Here is a 19216-nt window from a genome sequence, read left to right as displayed (position 1 = left end):
AACTAATATGTGTATTTTATACGAGTCTTACAATTGTCTTGAAATTCTTGTAAAGGACAAACATTTTCACCATTCTCATGCCTTAAATGTACCATATTCTTGCACCGAGACCTATTTAGGTTTTCAATCAGATGGAATTCCGTTGCATGATTGCAACTGGAGCTTTATGAGCTACCATTATTTCCCTCCGCTAGACTTTTTAAGTCTAGAGCGCAATAATTCTCGCATCTCATCTTGGAGATTTGCTGAGAAAGGTACCAAGGCACCAGAGACAAAAATGGAGAAGCAAAGAAATCCTTGTCCTTATTTCAAGAATCAATGTTCCCATCGGCGCCGACCATCTCAAGCTGCTAGAGCATCTGCTTGCAGACCCAAAAGGAATCGGAATTATCACAAATTGAATCCACCCTCTATCCATATTCATCCGACTCACTTGTTCTTATACGAACATCTGCTTATGGACTTTTGACACTAGATGTCCGAAGGTCTTTCAAAGCAGATCCCCAAACTTAATGGCTTGAACTATGCCTCTTGGTCGGTTCTTATGAAGGCTTACATGCAAACTCTTGGTATTATGGGAATTGTTGACGGCACAATCGCTCATCCTGCAGCTGGACAACCCGCTGTGGAAATTGCTGCCTGGGTCACCTCTGACACATGTGCCCAAGGCATTCTTACTCTGTATTGTGATCCGATGATCGCAATGTCTATTGACGGTCAAGCCACTGCGCATTTGAAATGGCAAGCATTATTAAATGCGTATGGAACTCCTTCGGCCATGACTACGTTCATGGAATTCCAGCGACTTATCCACATTCAAATTAAACCGAAGGATGACATAATGGCTAAAATCGCAGAGATCACTATGCTCATCACGGCCATCAGCGCTCAGGGCATTGCCCTTAATGACAAAATGAAAGCACTAATCTTAGTCCATTCAATGACACAGGCTTGGGAACAGGCTCCTGTCAATATTCTTTCCTCTATTGCTGCCGATCAACTCTCTCCCGATACCGTAATACCTTGCATGAAAGAAGTCTGGGCCCATAAATCGGGCAAAACTATGCTTCCACAACAGGATAAATCTGGGTCTTCGTCTACCCAGGTTAAACAAGAATCAAATTCTTTACTGGCACGAATGAATAAACCACCGCTCTGTCAGATTTGCAGAGGCGGTCATAATACTTCCGATCATCAATCTGGATCTGGATCAGGATCCTTTCGCGGTTACTGTGGAGGTCACGGAAGAGGTCGCGGAGGTTGTGGACATGGATGTGGAGGTTACACTCCCTATGTTCCACAACAACAGCAGCAAGCTTCTGGTTCTCGTGGCCGAGGCCAGAACAGATGCCGAGGCAAGGGAAAAGCCCAAGCTTACAATCTCGAAGTAGAAGGTGCAGAAGCAATTGACACTGCCTATATCGAGGAACTTCCTGATGGTTCCTACGATTCAAACACTAGATCTCGGGATGTTTACCCAGATCAACAAACCTTCGAGAATGCTGCTGAAAATTTTAATTTCGATTTGGAGCTTGATGCTCTCAAAATTCCACACCGCGAACCATCTCCTGAATATTCTCTCCCGGATCCTACTCTGGTTGAACAAGTCTATTCTAATGACCTTAATACTTATCTCGGGCAACATGTCATTACTGACTCCGAGATGTATGATCCTGATCTTTCCCGCCAAGATTTACAAATGGCGATGGAATGTGTGGGGGATTCCCAAAATTATCCAGTTGATGTAACAACCGGAAATCTTGCTCCTTGGTATCTGGAGGAAATTCAAAATTTCCAACCAGATCAAGTTGAGTCAGTCAAGATTCATGTTAACATTCCTGGCTCTAATTCCTGCCAATGTTCTATTTGTCGCCAAACAGTCACAACTTGCAACCTGCTGGCAGTTTCCCTTCGGGAACCGGAGCAATGGAAGCACTCGGACTCTTATCAGAGGATGATTTCCCTTCCCCTTGCTGAGCAGGACAGGACATGTACGAGTGGTTCCCTCGAACCCTCAGTACAAATGGGAACTTCCATTCTGGCTGGCGAGAACTTGGTGGAGAATCGGAATGTTGAGGACCATGGCAATGCGTCTGAGACGCAACAACGGACTTTTAATCTCTCTTCCCCTCGACTTCGAGGACAGAATAGTAGAGATGGAGGATCTCTCCGAAAATCCGTATTAGTTAAAGCCGCTAAAAAGCGAGCTAAGCCAATGTCCTTATCTCAATTTCACGAATCTGTGCCAGAAAAACCTGTGTATAAACCTTTTCGTATAAAGCATAATCCAGACATCGAGTATGATCCCAACGAGTCTGCCTCTGGGTATTTACCCATGCAATTCAATGGTCATGCCTTCGATTCTTATGACTTGTACCCCTTGGGTGTGCCTTTGTCATATGCAAATCTAAAAAAGAACCTACCAAAGGGTGAGTCTTTATGGATGTTGGATTCTGGAGCATCACATCATGTGACTCCATTTAAAACTGATTTCTTGACCTTTCGAGAATTTAAAAATCCACCTTTGGCCTCTACTGCAGGCACAAAAAAGGTTCAACTTCTCGGTCAAGGAACAGTGGTTATTTGCCTGGAAAATGGCAGTAACCTGCCCCTACATAATGTTGTTTACAGTCCTTTGTTTTCAAAGCGACTATGTTCTCGAAATGCACTCCTCAATAACAGGTATAGGAGCACAGCGACACTTACCGGCGAGACTATCAGAGCACCAAATGGCCGGATTGTCCTTGAAGCAAAAGTAGCTTCACTGACTTCACCCCTACATTGGTTTGTGGGCGTACCGCTTCCACCTACCACTGCTTTTGGGGTCCTTTGCCCTTTGGTCAAGGATACACAAGGGTCTCTTTGGCATAATCGCATGTGTCACCCTGCACAAACAGTTCTCAGACATATTCACAGATTAGGCCTGAAACAAGATATACAAATACAAGGGGAAACTACCTCTTGCAAAGGTTGCGCACAAGGCAAACTTTCTTCCGAAGCTTTTAAACCATCATGGAAAAGAGCTACAAAGCCTCTCGAGTTGGTCCATGCTGATCTTCTCGAACTTCCTGTCGAATCCTATTTTCGGTCCAAATATATTCTAACCCTCTTGGATGATTATTCGTCCTACGGTTTCTGTCTCTACCTTCACAACAAATCCAACACTTATACTGCTTTTGCCAATTGGATGGTGTCTGTACAACATACTACTGGACATCATTTACTTGTGCTCCGTTCAGATTGAGGGGGAGAATTTATGGGTCATACCTTCAAGGCGCTCCTTTCTTCGCATGGTATCACTCATCAGTTATCTATTGCTGACCAACCACAGCAAAATGGTCGTGCTGAACGTTTTAATTGGACTATTTCCGAAAAAGCTGGGACCATTTGACACCATGCTTGTGTTCCAAAATGCTTCTGGAACTTCACCTTTGACTGTGCACTTCATGTGTACAATTGTACTCCTCTCAAAAGGATTACTTTCAAGACTCCGGTTGAACTTTTCTTAGGAAAAATTCCGGACATAACCTATTTCCACACCTTTGGCTGTAAAGCTTTTGTATGGGTTCCCAAAGAACAAAGAAAAGATAAACTGGAACCTCATGCAGTCAAAATGATTTTCTTAGGCTACGAGCCTAATACAAAGGGATATCGGTTCTTACATGGACAAAAGATTATTCATTCTCGTACTGCAAAATTCGTAGAAGACTCTTTTCCTTTCTGCTCTGGTCATTCAAAATCCGAAACCTTTGACCCCGATACCGAAGACGACCATGAATCATCTGTTTCCGATACAGAAAGCCTACATTCATTACCAGATCCTGATCAGATCCAACCGCCGACTCATCACCAGCAACCACCTTGTCCTAATACTCCACCACAACAACAAAACCCACAGCAGAGAGCTGCGGACCAGCCTAGAGCTCAACAACAACAAAGAAGAGCACCTGCTGCTGCACCATCAGTCGACCCTCATCATCTTAGGCATCCCTATCAACCAGAATTTATTCAAGGAGACTCGCATAATGTTCACAGAGCTCATCCTCCTGCCGATGACAGAGAACCTCGTCCAAAGCGTCGGTTTATACCAGTATCTCGTCCAGGAAATCTCTATGGAGATAGACCTCCAGTTCAGATTGAATGAGATATTCAACAAAATCGGGATCAAGCACAACAGTGGATTCAAAATGCTGAGCAGCATGCTCACAATTCTAGAGAAGATATTCAGAGATATGCAGAAGAGCGCAGACCTCCTTCTCCGAGGTTACCTCCTGCTATGATTCCTCCGGAAGTTCCTCGCCAGTGGACTGAACATCCACTAGGAACTACTCCTCCATCTCCACTTACTCCACTTCCGGAAACTCCTTCTTCTCCAAAAGGCATGCCAGACCAACAATTGGAAATACATCCTTTCGAGTTTGCATTGGCTGCCCAGATCAAAGAATCACCGGAACATTATAAAGATGTGCTAAAGTTAACTCCCAATTTGCAAAAGAAGTGGTTTGACACAATGAAAGACGAATTAAAGTCTATTGAAGAAAGACAAGTATGGACCTTGGTGGATCCTCCCAGAGATTGGAAACCTGTAAAGTGTCAATGGGTTTTCACTATTAAAAGCGATGGTCGTTACAAAGCTCATCTTGTGGCAAAAGGCTTTACACAAGAATTCGGTACTGACTTTGAAGATACCTTCTCTCCAGTGGCTTGATTCGAAACTGTTCGAATCTTACTCGCATTCGCTGCCCAAAGAAATTGGGACACAGAAGCCCTGGATGTTAAAACTGCCTTCTTATATGGCAACCTTGATGAAGAAATTTATATGGAGCAACCAGAAGGTTTCAAAGTTTCGGGTCAAGAACACAAGGTTTATCAGTTGCTTAGAGCCCTTTATGGCTTAAAGCAAGCTGCATTGGCATGGAATAAAGCCCTTCACCAATCTTTACTCGCAATGGGCTACATTCGTTCAAAAGTGGATGCTGGAATATATATCCACATATCCAAAGCTGGAATCATCATCTTTCTCGTCTATGTCGATGATGGACTCTTTCTAGGATCGGACAAACGTCTTCTTAAAGTCAAGAAAGAACAATTCATGAAGAAATGGGAATCTCGAGATCTTGGTGAAGTCAAGGAATATCTTGGCATTCAAATTCACTGAGATAGGTCGAAGAAAGAAATTTACCTCGACCAGATACCTTATGTTAAAAAGGTTATCAAAAGGTTTAATATGGAGACTGCTCGAAATGTTCACACTCCATTACCCTCGGGATATCAACCGGAAAAAGCACCATCAGATTATCAAGCCACATCTTCTCTTCGGTCACAGTACCAATCAATCATAGGGTCATTACTCTATATGGCTCTTGGTACTTGTCCCGATATTGCCTTTGCAGTGATTCGCATGTCTCAATATATGGCAAATCCTACTGAAGATCACCGAAATAAAGCCTTGCATATAGTTCACTATATTGCATCTACTCCAAAATTGGCTTTATACTATTCGGGACTTGAATCTTGAATCTATGGCTTTGCAGATTCTGATTGGGCTGCAAATAAAGACACTCGTCATTCAACCACCGGTTATGCCATGTATCTTGGCAATTCCCTAATCTCTTGGCGATCACGAAAACAGAAGACTATCGCACTATCCTCCACTGAAGCTGAATATATGGCTTTATGCGATGCTGCCAGACAAATCAAATGGCTCTCTATGCTATTTGATGAACTCAAATTGAAGACTGAGAAAACTATTCTCTACTGCGATAATATGGGAGCTCGCTTCATTGCAGAGAATCCTGTATCGGATGGTTGTTCTAAACATATCGACGTCCAATGGCACTTCATTCGTGAATGTGTTCAAGATAATTTGTTCAGTATTGAATACGTTCAAACTGACAAACAAAAAGCAGACGGTCTTACGAAATCTCTTACTTGGCAGAAGTTCGAAACTAATCGCTTGTCAATGGGTCTTGTGACTTTACCATTTTAGAGCAAGGGGGAGTGTTGGAAATATCCTGATAGTTCCAACGTCTAGACTGATCCAGACTTACACATGCATCAACATGTTGTTCATCACATGACATTCCTTAGCAAGCAGCTCCACAATGATGTCATACTGACATCATACTATATGTCATATTCCATGACCTTCTGCGCTATTCCTTACTATACTGAGTAGTAGTTTCCTTTTACGCTACTGGTCTGTGCGTACCTACTCATGTATATAAACTCGGGGATTTCTTCCTCAATCCCCATCGAATTCTACATTCATTCTTCACTTGTCTACTTGACAACTGAGCCCCTCAAAACAAATCAAGCTTACTTCAAACGCTACTACCATTCTGATATAAGGCAAGTGTTCTTGCCATATTGCTCTTCGTTCTCCCGTTCCTCTGCGCAATAGCGAGAATGGAAGGCGTAACGTGAAGGACGTTGATGCGCAGAGAACGAATGGCCTGGGGTATGTCACCAAGGACAAGTTCCTTGCGGCCAGTGACAAGAGTGGCGCCATGAGAGAGGGAGCCGAAAACATCCACCACGAAAGGATCGAAAGTGTAGGCTAAGGAAGACACCACACGAAGACCTTGCTGGAAACCATATACGCTCGAGTTCTGAACGAGAGTAGAGATTGATCGATGCTCGATCATGACCCCCTTCGGCTTCCCGGTGCTTCCACTTGTAAACCTAGGATGTGCATCAGTGCAGCTGAACTATACTTACATGATGTAGGCAAGGCTGTTGGGGGTAAGTCCTTCAACGTCGAAGTCATCCGCGCTGAGCTTAGTCAAACGCTTCCGGTAGATCGTATCATCGATGTAAACGATCTACGGGGTGGTTAGCAACTTAGCGGTAACTATAGGCTCCCCACTCACCAGAACTTTCGAAGCTAAGCTCTTCTGGAAGACGCGAGAGTGGTTTGAAGTCGTGAGCAGCACCTTTGCGCCACACTCTTCGACCATTAACTCCTTGCGCAGAGTGGGGTTGTTAGGGTCCAAAGGCACGAAGGTTGCGCCAGCCCTCAAGACCGCCAGGACACTCAAGATCTGGCTGATACCACGATCAAAGCACAGGGCAATGACATCGCCATGGCGCACGCCTTGTTGGATGAGTGTCCGGGAGATTCTGTTGGCAGTAGAGTTTAGTTCGCTGTACGTAAATGACTCGTCTTCAAACTCGACAGCAGTGAGGTGTGGGGTTTTCTTCGCCTGCTCCTCAACCAGCCGATGAAGTAAACTTTCCCGTACTGCGACCACGGAAGAAGAGGACAGTTCCTTGACTAGGCGTTCACGTTCAGACTCAGTGACAACGGATATATCTCTGACCGTAACATGGGGATCGCGGCCAAGTGTCTCTACCAATGAGATATAGGCATCTAGGAACTGGCGCGCCGCGTCCTTGGTGCAGAGGTGGTTGTCGAAGCGAAGGATGACGTGACCAGATCTGGGATGGACAGTAAGTAGGAATTCGTATTGTTCCTCCCCATTGGGTAAGGAGACGGTGGACTTGGTTGTCAAATGGTTCGACTCCAGTTGGGAAATGGTCTCCATGTTCATGCCTCCGGGGGGCAAACAAATGCTTGAAGTACCCACGACCGGTAGAGGACGACTTCCCCTCCGTGACAATATCTTCATAAGTAACTTCATCGTGGGCGAGGGAAGCAATCAACGCATCCCTTGAACTCGCCGAGGTACTTTGCGAATGTCTTGGTCTCATCGATCACGGTTTTGATAGGAAGCAAGTTAACGAAGAAACCGATGACATTCATAAGCATGGGAAGATGCGTTGCGTGACAGCGGTGCCCACGACGAATGACGAATGACCGGCAGAGTATTTGTGGAGGAGGATGTTGTATGCAGCAAAGAACCCTGCGAAGGGTGTTGCAGTAGTAGCGTTGATTACTTTAGTGTGGTGCTCAAGAGCACCAACTCCAATCTTTGCCTCAATCTGGGTGACAGGTGCCAGCTCCTGATCAGATGGCGTAGCAAGGGTCAAGTGAAGCGGCTGCGTCTCCTGCAAATTCTCCGCCCAAAACTTCAGGTGGTCTTCACGGAGCTCTGTACGGCGTTCTGAGGTCTTCAAGAGCCAATCGCTGAAATCGGAGTAGTGGATCGGAACTTCGGGTAAATTTTCTGGGCCGTTCAAATAGATCTGAAAAAGCTCGTAGAAGAACACGCCGAGTGATGCTTCATCGATGATAATGTGGTGAATCACTACATTGAATGCCCAGTCGCCGCCGCCGAGATCGAACATGGTGGCGATCAAGCGCGGAAGACGGTCGAGCTTGAAGTTCGGCTGTTTGTTCAACGCCAGACTCATCTCGTAGGCCTTAGCTGCATCATCAAGTTCGCTGAAGAGATCCGCAAGGGTTGCTTTGAAGTCCACGGACGGGTAAATTGTTTGTTCGAGCTTCCCGAGCTCCTCATTCCAGGTGAAGGTGGTCCGAAGCGCGCCATGGCGCTGGACGACCTCAGCGAAAGCTTCCGTCATGCGATCGACATCCAATGGTGTCTCGGTGGAAATAGTGACGAAGTAACCCTCATGAGTATCCCACTGGGTAGCTCTATGGCACGACATGTTGGCATCAATCTTGTTAATCGCGCGCTTACGAGCGTTATCATATTCACGCTGACGAGAAGGAAATAAGCATAGAACATATGTAGATTCCCGTATACAAACCTAAGCCAACCAGATACGGTATTGGTGGGGTGAGGCACCGGTCGTGTAAGGTTCGTCATATGCGAGTCGGTCATTGAGGACGGGCACCAGAGGTTCGCCATATTTTCCAGACCCATCATCAGACGCTGCAACAGTGTCGCTTCCACCATCTTGTGCGCCAACCTTGGCACACAACTCGTTCAACATGGCAATCGTCATCGAACCCAAAAGTTCGATCTGGCTGACTTGGATGTTAAGCCGTGCCTGGAGCTGATTGCTGTAGCGCGTGGCTGGGAACAGTGATCAAATATTAATCAATGCATTTGCAAGGATTACTCACCTCCGAGGGAGTCAAGGCCAAAACTCGTGATCAGGGCATTATCCATGATCTGCTCGACGTCCATGCTAAGAAGGGCAGCAAGCAGGGTCGCTGGCGACTCCACCACGTCACTGCCATTGCCTCCCGCACTGTTGGCCACCAAAAACTTCGTAGGGAGAAGGTGGCTGCACAACAAAGGTCCGCATGACGGGAAGGTATCGGGAATATCGCTAATAGCAAGCATAGGGACATAGTGTGTAATACGGCGAACGAGAGAGTCACCAATGAAGTTGCAGACTTGCGCTGTGGTCATGCCAGTCTTCGTGAGCTGAGCCGTGTTAGCCTTCAGCAAGGACAAGCCGCTTGAAGATACCGGAGTCCGTGATGGGAGGGAAGGACATCGAAATCGTATTGGGTAGATCATCAGATATGCGGTCAAGGTAGCTGGGATGACGTAGTCAGGATTCAGAACAATTTGACAAAATTCCTTACAGTTGAGATGCGCAATATGCTGCTTGGCCGGCATCACCAAAGACAGAACCAATAGTAGAGAAAAGAAGCATAAATTCAATGGTGGTGGGATCGATGCAGGTGATGAGGGTATTAAGAACAGCGACCTTAGACCCATACACGTCGTCAAAGGATTGCTGCGTAAGGTTTGTGAACTTTGCATCGCGCAGGACAACTGTCATGACGAAGAGGCCGCCGATAGGACCAGCCTTCTTCGCTCGTTCTACGACAGCAGCAGTTTGGTCCTTGCTGACCGCATCAGCTGCGATAGCTTCGATCTGCACGCCCTTTGAACGGAGGTAGTGGATGTACAAGTTATCAACCTTCGTGAGACCGCGAGGGCCACGGCGACTTGTGAAGAAGACATGGCGAGCACCGTGATTCGCCATTCATTCAGTGATGCGCACGCCGAGCTCGCTGGAACCTCCGACGAGAATGTAACTCTTGCGGGGATCGAATAGCTGGCCAACAGGGTCGATACGAACCGAGCGCAGTAAATCTGGGATGGCGACGAGCGAATACGCATCTGCGACTTGGGACGGCGAATACGAAGAGAACGATGCTAAGTGCGAACGGAACTTGAAGGGTTGAGAAGTGTGCGCTTCAAGAAGAGCAGCGAGATCCGGGGCAAGTGGAACGGGTGACGCGGCAGCGACGCAATTGATGTCCAAAACCTGAGTTGAATAGGAGCCCGACGGAATCCGAGACAACTCGTTTCCTTCAATGTGAATGTACGAGCCAAACACAGAAAGGAGGTCTGTGCCGTGCGCGAACGCCCTCTTTCCACCGGCGTTGAGCACAATATCGAATGCACGTATTGAGTTTGAGCGAAGCCAACCTAGTACGGCGGTGGCAAAATTGTCGATGGCAATAATATCTGACATGGGCACCTCTATGCTTGACGAGACCGCAACGGCTTGAGCTCTGTCTGCAACAGTACATAACACTCGACTGCCAAATCGCTTCGCAACCTGGATAGCGCTAAAGCCAGCAGCTGAATTGAAACTGTTAGGTGACGGTGAAGCGGCGAGGGCGTTCATTTCTACTTACCTGAGGTAGCGTCGTGGATAAGGACGATTGAGCTTGACTTGATACAACCGCGGACCACCAAACCAATCCAGGATGCAAGGAAGGAGGCGGTCAAGGAAGCAGCATCTGTAGAGCCGACACCAACCGGTAACGAGACAACTGCATCTTGGGGAACGACTACAACGTCCGCAGGGGACTGAGAGGCAATGGCAACAACCTTCCATCACACATTAGCATTAGCGGGCCAACAAGGTAAAGACAAGTGAGACATACAAGACCATCAAGATCGTCACGTGCAACATTCATACCTGTGGATTTGATGCGACCGACAACAGTAAGGGCAGGTTGCGGGGAGGCGTTGACCTCGGTGCCAAGAGCTTCGACAGCGATTTCGATTTCGGATGGCCCCAGCGCGGGCGGGAAATATGCAGAGACCGCTCCAGATTCGGTGATCGAAGCCGCAGGAATGACGGCGTCCTTCACCTCCGCACCGCCGTGGACGAGCCTGCGAACGAAGACTTCACCGTCCTTCGTAATCTTCATGTGTTGCTCAAGCAGCAGTGAGTTGCGGCGTGAGTCGTGCACGGCCTTCCCGCGAGCGTCGTTGTCCAGCGAATGATCCTCGAACAATACCGAATAGATCTTGTATTCGGGGGATTCTGCGATGATGCAAGATGCAACACCCAGGGCACCAATACCGGCAGCATCGTCATTTCCGGTGATCCACAACTCGGCTTCTGCGGTGATGTTCTTGGCAATTTCGACGAGGTCACCTTCTTGGCCGTGAACGAATGGTTGAACGATAACGCTCTTGAATGGTGGCGCGGGAACCATGAGAGCAGGTTCGCTGACACGAATGTAGATAAGAGACTGCGGTTCAAGACGTAGACGAAAAAGATTCCTATCCTACGTGGTTCTTTATCGAAAACACGCACCTGACAACTGAGGTCGATATGCATGTCTTCGATATTATTGCAGGCATGATCCGAGATGACAATTTCAAAGTTGAAAATATACAGGCTCTGAAAGAGTTCAAGCAGGCAGTGGACGAACACACGGAGCGTATCCACACGCACTATTGACATGACGAAGAATGGAGAAATCGAGAGAAAAGTGGAGGAGTTAATGTAGTTGACCTCCGCCCTGTACGCCATTGGAGGTATCGACGAGGCGAAGAGATTCACTGGCGAACTTTTCCTGCAAGAATTAATCTCCATTATATCTTTCCGTTAGCTGACTTGTGGTCAGGACGCATATGGTCACTTCAGGCCTGTTCTCGCTCTCGCTGATCGGACCCTTGACGCCGAGCTCCCAGGCGCTGCTCCTGCGTGCGTACCTAGTGACAGTGTTGACATGGTGGGTAGCGCGTGGTAGCCCAGCCCTGAAAATCAAAATCCTTCATTGGTACCCACATCCACTCACTTTACCGTTCTACAGTCCGAGGGAAGCGACGGCTCTGTCTCCCAGAAGGAGCATTCCAATCCCTTGTTACCCATCATTCAATCATCCATCCTCCATCCCAACGACCACTTACCCAAGATTCAACGTTCTTCCGCGCATTTCAGCACCCCCTATGGCAACAGGCCAGCCCGCTACCACAAAAGTACAGAGCTCGAAGGTGCTGAAATCATTGATGGTTCGCTGTTCGTTCGGACAGCCTTGCTAACAGCAAATTACATGGGGGAGGCAAACACTCGGGAGTGTTAGTGGTTTAAATCCGCGTGTATTTTTGGTATTTCTGTGTGAGGCAATCTTAAATCAAGTACGTTGCTAGATTCCACCATTCCAGTGAAGGACATCCGCGGACGATTCGATGTAATTCTTGAAGAAATGGGTCCACTCTGACTCAAAAGTGTGTGATGTCAATAGTAGTTACCAATCAGTGGCACAGCCAGCATCTTGGCACGTGATCGTCATGTCCACCTGGCACCCGGTCATTCGCTCTCTTTATCTCTCTCTTTTGAGTACTTCGGCGAGTCTACAACCGTTCAGGTCAGATAGGTCCTGACGAAGGTATAGTTCAATGACCTTAGAAACTTTCCAAAGAGCTTTCTGATTTCCAGAAAATCTAGGTCTTGTAAGCTCTTACTCAGCGCATGCGTCATCCGTTGCCCTTCGAGCCTGATGCCATCTGCGTTCGTTGCGCCTCAGCGACCCGTGTTACGCTTTTTGATGTGTCAGCCTAAATAAAAAGATCACCTCAGCCGGCCACGCCCCCACCAGTGGCCATGGTTCCCCCCTGACTGCGGTAAACCTTACTAAACGCCACTAATATAGTTTCCGCCGTTCGAGGATGAAGAAGAAGCCGAGTGATGACATACGTCCTTTCCCTGGTGATGAAATGAAATTGTGCTGAGTAGCCAAGCGACAACCCCGCCTCCCCCGTGACCTATAGAGGTACGATCAAAAACTTCGTATGCATCCATCTATAAATACTGTACTTCGTCGTGTGTTACTAACTCGTCGTCATCACTTTCCGAAAACAAATTTCAGAATGGTTTCCGACGACAACAAGATCGTAATCGACGAACGATACCTAGACTCGCTGTTCCCCGTTCCGAACTCTTCCACCTTCTTCGTTGTCTCCTCAGCGATTCCCGGGGACTAGCGTCGAATCTGTTGCTGCGCTACAGGATGTTTTGAAGGACAATCACAAGCGATGGCACATTTTCTTCAATTATCGTAAATTCCACAAGTTCGTAACTATCAGGAACTATGATTATACGCACATCGCTAAATTATTTGAACAGCCATATTAATCACAGAGCATTGGCATTGTACGCTCTTGGTGCGAGTGGCACATCGATTAGGAAGTTTTACGACCTAGACTGTAAGAAACAACGCCCCGCGATAGAGACTCCCGAAGCTATAACTTCAGCTAACTTTGTCGATCATCTGGGAGACGAAAAGTAGGTTCCCTCATCCTTTCTCTGGAACCTTAGGTTCGCCAATGGTGCTACTTACTGCTCTAGGTACTACAAAGGATACGCTGCTTTCTTCAGCGAGGAGATCGACGCCAAGGGCGCTCCCCAAGTCTTGGAGGAGTATGTCTTCTCGGACAAGTTCCAATACCAAGAGGGAGCATCCAACCATCCTGAGTTATTAGCTCGTCTTACCTCTGGTGTCATGCACTCGATGATCCATGTCGGTTACGGACTGGAATTTGGTTTGAAGGGTATGATCGTCGAAGGTGCGCGTTATGTAACCGTGGGTGAGCCAACACCGAAACTAGATTTATAGGTTTGGCACTGTGTGCAGTCGAGGACCCAGATGCGAAGGGTTTCTATCCCCCTTCCTTCTTCTCTGGGGAGCAGGGTAACCTAGAGGAAACGACGCAGCTCTTGTCTTCCCTCAAATTGGATGGTAAAATCTCTCGGCAAGGCGGGGAGCACTCACGCCTTCGACGTGATTGCTCGCATGTTGAAAGACGATCGCCTCAAAGTGGACGGTGTGCCGAGCAGTGCGCAGGTGGTCATTCGCTCACATGTGGCCCGCATCCGTCAGTATGCAGCCCAGTGGACCATCGACACCTCGAAGCCAGGGGAGATCGAGAGGAAGATGGAGGAGTTGATTTGGACCGCTTCGGTAATTTACGCTGTTGGTGGATATGATGAGGGGAAAGGGTTTGCAGCAGAATTCTTCTTGTGAGATTCAAATTCCCTTAGGAGTGGCATGTCGCGGGACTGACAATTTTTTTTGCAAGGATGCACGTTGTGACATCGAGCTTGTTTCTGCCTTCCGTGATTGCGGACTTGTCTCCTCGCTCCCAGGAATTACTGCTTGCGAGCAGTACCTACAGACGATTCTGACGTGGTGGGTTCGCGCGGGGCCGGCCCGCGCTCAACATCAAGTCTTTCATGACATCGACCCCTACCGAACCTGCCTCCGCCGACAAAAAACCAATCTCCAACCCTTTCCTTCCGATCATTCAGTCTACCATCGTCCACCCCGACGATCACCTACCCAAGATCCAACGTGCGTTCGCGCACTATAGCACTCTGCTCGGAGCCAAACCGGCGGGCTATCACAAGGATACGGAGCTCGAAGATGCTGAACTTCTGGATGGATCACTGTTCGTTCGCGCGGCTGTGCTGACGGATCGATACATGGATTCGAAGAAAGGGGAGACAATCTTCTTTTGGCACATGAGTGGTTTCTTTGAGTAAGTGAACGACTGACCCAAGTGTACTATTACAACGAGCACGTTTTTGTATGTATGAGATATGTTCTGGACTGTTGTTCCCCACTCACATTGGAGTCCGTCCGTGGAGGCAATTGTTCGTTCCAGCGGGCGTTACGTGAAGGTATGAGTGAATCTCTCCACGATCGGAAAATGCTTTCTGGGCATTATTGTGTAATCTCGATCACTAAACCTGAGGTGTGGCCCTGTAAGTTGATCCTGTTCTCATTTCGGCACAACACATCCAATTTTATCTTATCAGTCCGGTCAAGTGGCATATCATCCCTACAATATAAAAGGCCATCATCAACTGTCAACAATCTACAATGAAATCCTTTGGCGCTGTAACGACAGAGTCAAGTTTTGCGAAGGTTACAAGAACCGATTACTCGTAACGTCCATCCCTTTGGCCATTCTCAGCAGTACCACGTTGGAGGACAGACTCGAAAACTTGAACAGCTTATTACTACCTGTTGCTACGGCAGTAACAGAATGGAAAACACTTACCCCGTTACCGATGAATACTTCAGCCCTTTCGGCGATGGCCATGTCTACCGCCATGGACACGTGGTATTGTTCCGCATCTAAATCCAAGTCCAAGGTGCTCACGACGTCCTCCCATCCATCGTCTTTCAGTCCGCGCTTGACCTCTTCAAGTGCCCATGCCCGTTCGTTCGATAGGATATACACCCGATTCAGCGTTCGCGCGCTTTGGGAACTGGTACTCTCGCCTCACGGTCCTCAACACGGAGACGATCTGGTTTGTTGTAGGTAGACAGTGTGCAAGGTAATACCCTTCCTTCGACGCGCTGTCATTTTCGTATGGAGAGGGGTCGAAGCGGTCGAGTAAGGAGGGATGTTGATTAAATCCCATGTATCTGGCTCCCCACTTAGCCAGGTTAGGGCAGTGACGTTTATAATCGCCGCGACGCAGGTGGACTGCGACAAGACCCTGAAAAGATGATGAAGGGCCATAGGTATTTTTGATGGTGTCAGATTGAAGGAGCGCAGAGTTGCGTGCTACGGCGGACTGGACGATCGGGGACCAAGCGAATTCAGAAAGAACCGGTGAAGATGTGAGTGATTCCCAGAGGGTTAAAATTCTAGGTCCGCCGAAAAGGCTTTTCGACCGTGGGTGTTGCTGGTGAGTGTCTGTTATCGCCGCATATGAGGGTGTACTCACAATCTATCAAACAGGTCGTGTGGTGTAGAGTCTATTTCTATGCATCGCTCCTGTACAGACACAAGCTGTTGTGTCCACCACTCGATGATGGTGGTGCCGTCTTCGTCATTTGGGGCAGAGGCAGAACTGAGCACATATGGTTTGGCTTCTTGACCGCCGCATGTACGCTCATAGAAATCAGCACTGACTGCGAGTGGGGCTTGTGAATCATGGGACATCGGTCCACCAGCTGTCGGACCGGATATAATGGCATTAAGGGGTATACGCGCTGGGCGCAAGGCGAAGCCGTGTATGGTCCAGGGTAATGGGGTATGTGACCAGGTGTAATCTTCGAAAACGAATGAAACGTTGGAGACGTATGCGAGGTACGACATCAAGAGTCTATGATACGACAGAACACGGAGATATATGCTGCGCGGTCAGCGTACCAAAACGGCGAACAACGGAGGGCGGAGGGGGAAGGGAAAGTTGATACGCACGCTTCTTGCAGCACGTTGTTGAGGCCGTGTCCCCATAGGTGACCAGGGAAACGGAGGTAACGAGGGTGGGTCCTGTCTACAGTGACAGAGTGTTGTGAGAGGTTCCGTTCGAACGACCTGACGTGGTCGTAGGTTGGAGGGACGCCCTGGCACAGGACGATCAAGAGGACGATGACGAGTGCCATGGCCAGGCAGGACAACAAACGGTGGAGGGTGAACGCGTGCCATGGCCATGGCCAGCTCTGTCGACGACGACGGGGCCGTGAGGGGGAGGAAGGCAGCTGTGGGACGGAGGAGAGGCACGAGTGCTCTCGCTGGGATGACTTGGAGAGGGCACCGGACAGTCTCCGCGACACCATCGAAGCCATCGCCTGCCAACGAACACGTCGCGACGGGGACAGACAGGTGACGGTAAAACTAGTAGCTACATAGTTTTTGGCGGGTCATGCAGCCACGAACGCCACAGACTGGCTGCGGACTCATTCAAAAAGATTTCGCATGTCCAATGAGTGTCCTCCGATTTGAACGTGAACTCGACGTGTCGCCAGTCCACCAATCACGCTCGCGGATGTTTTTACGACCGTGCAACTCCCACGGCGGGGCCATCGCGGTGAACAGCGACAATGACGACCGACACCCTGCATGACACGTCTCCGTCAAGTCAGTATCCCAATGGTCAGTTGTATTTGTCTTTTTGGAGTCGCCGGACTGATCGGTCCACGTCTGGTAGTCTGTAACGGACGTGGCCATACATATCTGCAGCCACCTCAGCCCTGCCTTCCACAATAGCGACACCGTCAACCCTGGTCCCCGGGAGTCGCTGAGGCGACTACGAAAAAGGTGGAGGAGTTGGGACAGGGGGCAGCGAGTCAAGGTATCGTTGATCGATTATGGTCCTGTTGTTGTCGGAAGCCATTCTGAAATTTATTTTTGGAAAGTGACGATGAGGTACTAGTAACACACGACGAAATACAGCATTTAAATGCATGCATCCGAGGTTTTGATCGTACCTTGGGTAATGAGGTGGGGTTGTCGCTGAGCACTCAGCACAATTCCAGTTCATCATCACGGAAAGAACGTATGTAATCTCTTGACTTCTTCTGCATCCTCAAAATGGCGGAAACTATATATTGATCGGTTGTGACAGGGTGAGTTCCCTCACAAGAAACCGAGTTGGCATGAACATGATGCGATGACAGAAAAAATGTCCATCTGGAGCAATTAATTGTTGGCGATGGAGCTGCCTCCGCAGAATTGCCACAAAACACTTCCACAGGGATCGCACCGTATGCCGACGGGATGTAGCCTCTGCGAAGTGGCACATCAGTTCTCCTGCAACACTTTAGCGGCGGCTGATGAGCTGGTCGATATGGGGTTTAAGTTTTAGCATGTCATGTGTATTCCCTGAGCCTCCCTCAAGCAGAGATCTTCTGGCCAGTGCTTCCTGAGCGATAACCTCCAACGAGACCCACGTGACTAAACCCACTTGCTTTTTGTCGTAATTCTCCTTTCTTTTGCTCTGATTTGTGGGGCACGTGACTCGTGTCAGCCACCCCTGTCTGTTGGTACGACCTGCCTCTCTTCTTCTCCTCACCCTTCTCCCCGCCGCCTATACCCTACACCTATCTCCTACATTTTCCTTTATTCCCAAGAAATGCCGCCAATACGACGACATATCCTTATTCCGCGACTTCGACGAAGCGAAATGCTCGAACCTTCCACACCCTTGCGGGATATTACTGTCCTCGCTGATGGCGCCGTCAACGCCGCTGCGTCGATGATTAACGAAGCATATGAACCAGATGTGGATTGGACAGGAGATATGATGAATGTGTCAGGATCATTTGTTGGTAAGTTTTGACAAATAGTGTGGTAAAGGGGTTGGCTTACTGTGACTGCGGCCCAGTCACAGATCCAGATAAAAGTCAGCCAGCATTATACGTTGTGACGGAACCACGCAACGAAAACATGGGGAAACTTCAGGAGGATTCCAATGCGCGTGAGTCGTTACTTATTGCCCTCACCTGGTTTGAATTGACAGGGGCATTCCAGGAGCACTTCGGTCATTACAGAACCAATTCGACGACTTCAGAACTCGTTCGGATCGAAAGATCAGCAAGCTCAAGAGCAAGGTTGATCGTTCGGATCGAAAGATCAGCGAGCTCAAGAGCAAGGTTGATCGTTCGGATCGAAAGATCAGTGACCTCGAGCGCAAGGCTGCTCGTTTAGATCACGAAAACATCAGGCTCTGCGCAGAGCTTTCTGCTTCTGGTCGCAAAATTACAAGCCTGCAGGACGAGGTTCGAGACCTCAAACTAGTAAGTAATCCTTCTCTCGCATGAGCCATGTTTGGTGGTTGACATATCTCAGGTTACGTCGTCTCTAATGCCGGTGCAGCGGCGCAAGCTGCTGGAGTTCGCAAAAAAAAAAAGTCAAGGAACTCACCCACAAGGTTTTGAAGCGAAATATGCCACAGGTGGTCCTTCACAACATTTGCAAGGAGCTGCGGCGCAAACGCCCGGAGTACCCTTTGTCAGAGGATGCGCTCAAATTCCTTGCTGACAAACGGAATACCATTCATCAAGACGGTAATGCAGCAGCTCCCAACGCCATAGTGAGCGACATCCGGATGGCCCTCACAACGGACCCACACTTCGCTGATGCCTACACGAAAGGCCTACTCCAGAATTTATTCGAATTTGTCTACGAGCAACCACTGCATCAGCATGTTGCGAATTGATCCAATATTTTTCCTTTTTGTAATTAAACTATTCTATTCGTTTGAGAAATGATACCATTGGTAGGCTAGTAAATCCGCATCGCTCAGATCGCTCGGTTGCGGACTCATTCAAAAGAATTCG

The 19216-nt window shown here is 48.4% G+C and overlaps 7 protein-coding genes across 7 annotated transcripts; 3 read left to right on the top strand and 4 right to left on the bottom strand.

Annotated features, from left to right (window-relative positions):
- Positions 1–6323: 6323 nt before the first annotated feature.
- F5J12DRAFT_914026 (uncharacterized protein) lies at positions 6324–7547 on the bottom strand (the record flags this gene model as incomplete). Its single annotated transcript, XM_051749111.1, has 3 exons — positions 6324–6684; positions 6721–6824; positions 6873–7547. 3 exons carry the CDS (start codon positions 7545–7547, stop codon positions 6324–6326), a joined length of 1140 nt encoding a protein of 379 aa, XP_051598548.1.
- Positions 7548–7761: 214 nt separating this feature from the next.
- Positions 7762–8574, bottom strand: F5J12DRAFT_894392 (condensation domain-containing protein; the record flags this gene model as incomplete). Its single annotated transcript, XM_051747738.1, has 1 exon — positions 7762–8574. The coding sequence occupies one exon, from the start codon at positions 8572–8574 to the stop codon at positions 7762–7764; it is 813 nt and encodes a 270-aa protein (XP_051598547.1).
- Positions 8575–8676: 102 nt separating this feature from the next.
- F5J12DRAFT_949064 (KR domain-containing protein) lies at positions 8677–12197 on the bottom strand (the record flags this gene model as incomplete). The annotated part of the gene is made up of 9 exons (XM_051749778.1): positions 11590–12197; positions 11449–11535; positions 10787–11383; positions 10535–10730; positions 9892–10478; positions 9467–9771; positions 9348–9418; positions 8996–9277; positions 8677–8945 (listed from the first exon to the last, which is right to left on the bottom strand). The coding sequence occupies exons 1-9, from the start codon at positions 11728–11730 to the stop codon at positions 8677–8679; spliced, it is 2535 nt and encodes an 844-aa protein (XP_051598546.1). The 5' UTR covers positions 11731–12197.
- F5J12DRAFT_842659 (uncharacterized protein) lies at positions 11282–12370 on the top strand. The gene is made up of 3 exons (XM_051746170.1): positions 11282–11360; positions 11449–11997; positions 12048–12370. Exons 2-3 carry the CDS (start codon positions 11769–11771, stop codon positions 12218–12220), a joined length of 402 nt encoding a protein of 133 aa, XP_051598545.1. The 5' UTR covers positions 11282–11360; positions 11449–11768; the 3' UTR covers positions 12221–12370.
- Positions 12371–12456: 86 nt separating this feature from the next.
- F5J12DRAFT_842650 (uncharacterized protein) lies at positions 12457–14763 on the top strand. Its single transcript, XM_051746169.1, has 9 exons — positions 12457–12526; positions 12586–13060; positions 13264–13422; positions 13486–13703; positions 13754–13856; positions 13903–14157; positions 14217–14253; positions 14304–14330; positions 14365–14763. The coding sequence occupies exons 2-9, from the start codon at positions 12930–12932 to the stop codon at positions 14677–14679; spliced, it is 1245 nt and encodes a 414-aa protein (XP_051598544.1). The 5' UTR covers positions 12457–12526; positions 12586–12929; the 3' UTR covers positions 14680–14763.
- A 49-nt stretch (positions 14764–14812) lies between these two features.
- F5J12DRAFT_842648 (uncharacterized protein) lies at positions 14813–16633 on the bottom strand. Its single transcript, XM_051746168.1, has 5 exons — positions 16356–16633; positions 15877–16257; positions 15384–15814; positions 14956–15277; positions 14813–14901 (listed from the first exon to the last, which is right to left on the bottom strand). Exons 1-4 carry the CDS (start codon positions 16538–16540, stop codon positions 15066–15068), a joined length of 1209 nt encoding a protein of 402 aa, XP_051598543.1. The 5' UTR covers positions 16541–16633; the 3' UTR covers positions 14813–14901; positions 14956–15065.
- Positions 16634–17776: 1143 nt separating this feature from the next.
- F5J12DRAFT_229886 (uncharacterized protein) lies at positions 17777–19160 on the top strand. The gene is made up of 4 exons (XM_051738497.1): positions 17777–18205; positions 18262–18354; positions 18408–18673; positions 18726–19160. Exons 1-4 carry the CDS (start codon positions 18010–18012, stop codon positions 18915–18917), a joined length of 747 nt encoding a protein of 248 aa, XP_051598542.1. The 5' UTR covers positions 17777–18009; the 3' UTR covers positions 18918–19160.
- The last annotated feature ends 56 nt before the right edge of the window (positions 19161–19216 follow it).

This window comes from Pisolithus orientalis (genome assembly GCF_024613125.1).
Source record: "Pisolithus orientalis strain OTSU chromosome Unknown F5J12scaffold_22, whole genome shotgun sequence".
NCBI classification, from domain to species: Eukaryota; Fungi; Basidiomycota; class Agaricomycetes; order Boletales; family Pisolithaceae; genus Pisolithus; species Pisolithus orientalis.
Note: the sequence above shows the minus strand (reverse complement) of the source record. Positions and strands in the feature narration are given on the sequence as shown.

Bases quoted from the DNA above. Each gene is read 5' to 3' on its own strand.
- F5J12DRAFT_842659 (XM_051746170.1), top strand. From the start codon at position 11,769: ATGGTCACTTCAGGCCTGTTCTCGCTCTCGCTGATCGGACCCTTGACG. The intron at 11,998-12,047 runs CTTGTTACCCAT...ACGACCACTTAC, and splicing joins CAGAAGGAGCATTCCAATCC to CCAAGATTCAACGTTCTTCC.
- F5J12DRAFT_842650 (XM_051746169.1), top strand. From the start codon at position 12,930: ATGCATCCATCTATAAATACTGTACTTCGTCGTGTGTTACTAACTCGT. The intron at 14,158-14,216 runs GTGAGATTCAAA...TTTTTTTGCAAG, and splicing joins TTTGCAGCAGAATTCTTCTT to GATGCACGTTGTGACATCGA. The intron at 14,331-14,364 runs GTTCGCGCGGGG...CTCAACATCAAG, and splicing joins AGACGATTCTGACGTGGTGG to TCTTTCATGACATCGACCCC.
- F5J12DRAFT_842648 (XM_051746168.1), bottom strand. From the start codon at position 16,540: ATGGCACTCGTCATCGTCCTCTTGATCGTCCTGTGCCAGGGCGTCCCT. The intron at 16,258-16,355 runs GTGCGTATCAAC...GTCGTATCATAG, and splicing joins AACAACGTGCTGCAAGAAGC to ACTCTTGATGTCGTACCTCG. The intron at 15,278-15,383 runs GTGTATATCCTA...ACTTGGATTTAG, and splicing joins GCGCGCGAACGCTGAATCGG to ATGCGGAACAATACCACGTG.
- F5J12DRAFT_229886 (XM_051738497.1), top strand. From the start codon at position 18,010: ATGCCGCCAATACGACGACATATCCTTATTCCGCGACTTCGACGAAGC. The intron at 18,355-18,407 runs GTGAGTCGTTAC...GGGGCATTCCAG, and splicing joins TCAGGAGGATTCCAATGCGC to GAGCACTTCGGTCATTACAG. The intron at 18,674-18,725 runs GTAAGTAATCCT...GACATATCTCAG, and splicing joins AGGTTCGAGACCTCAAACTA to GTTACGTCGTCTCTAATGCC.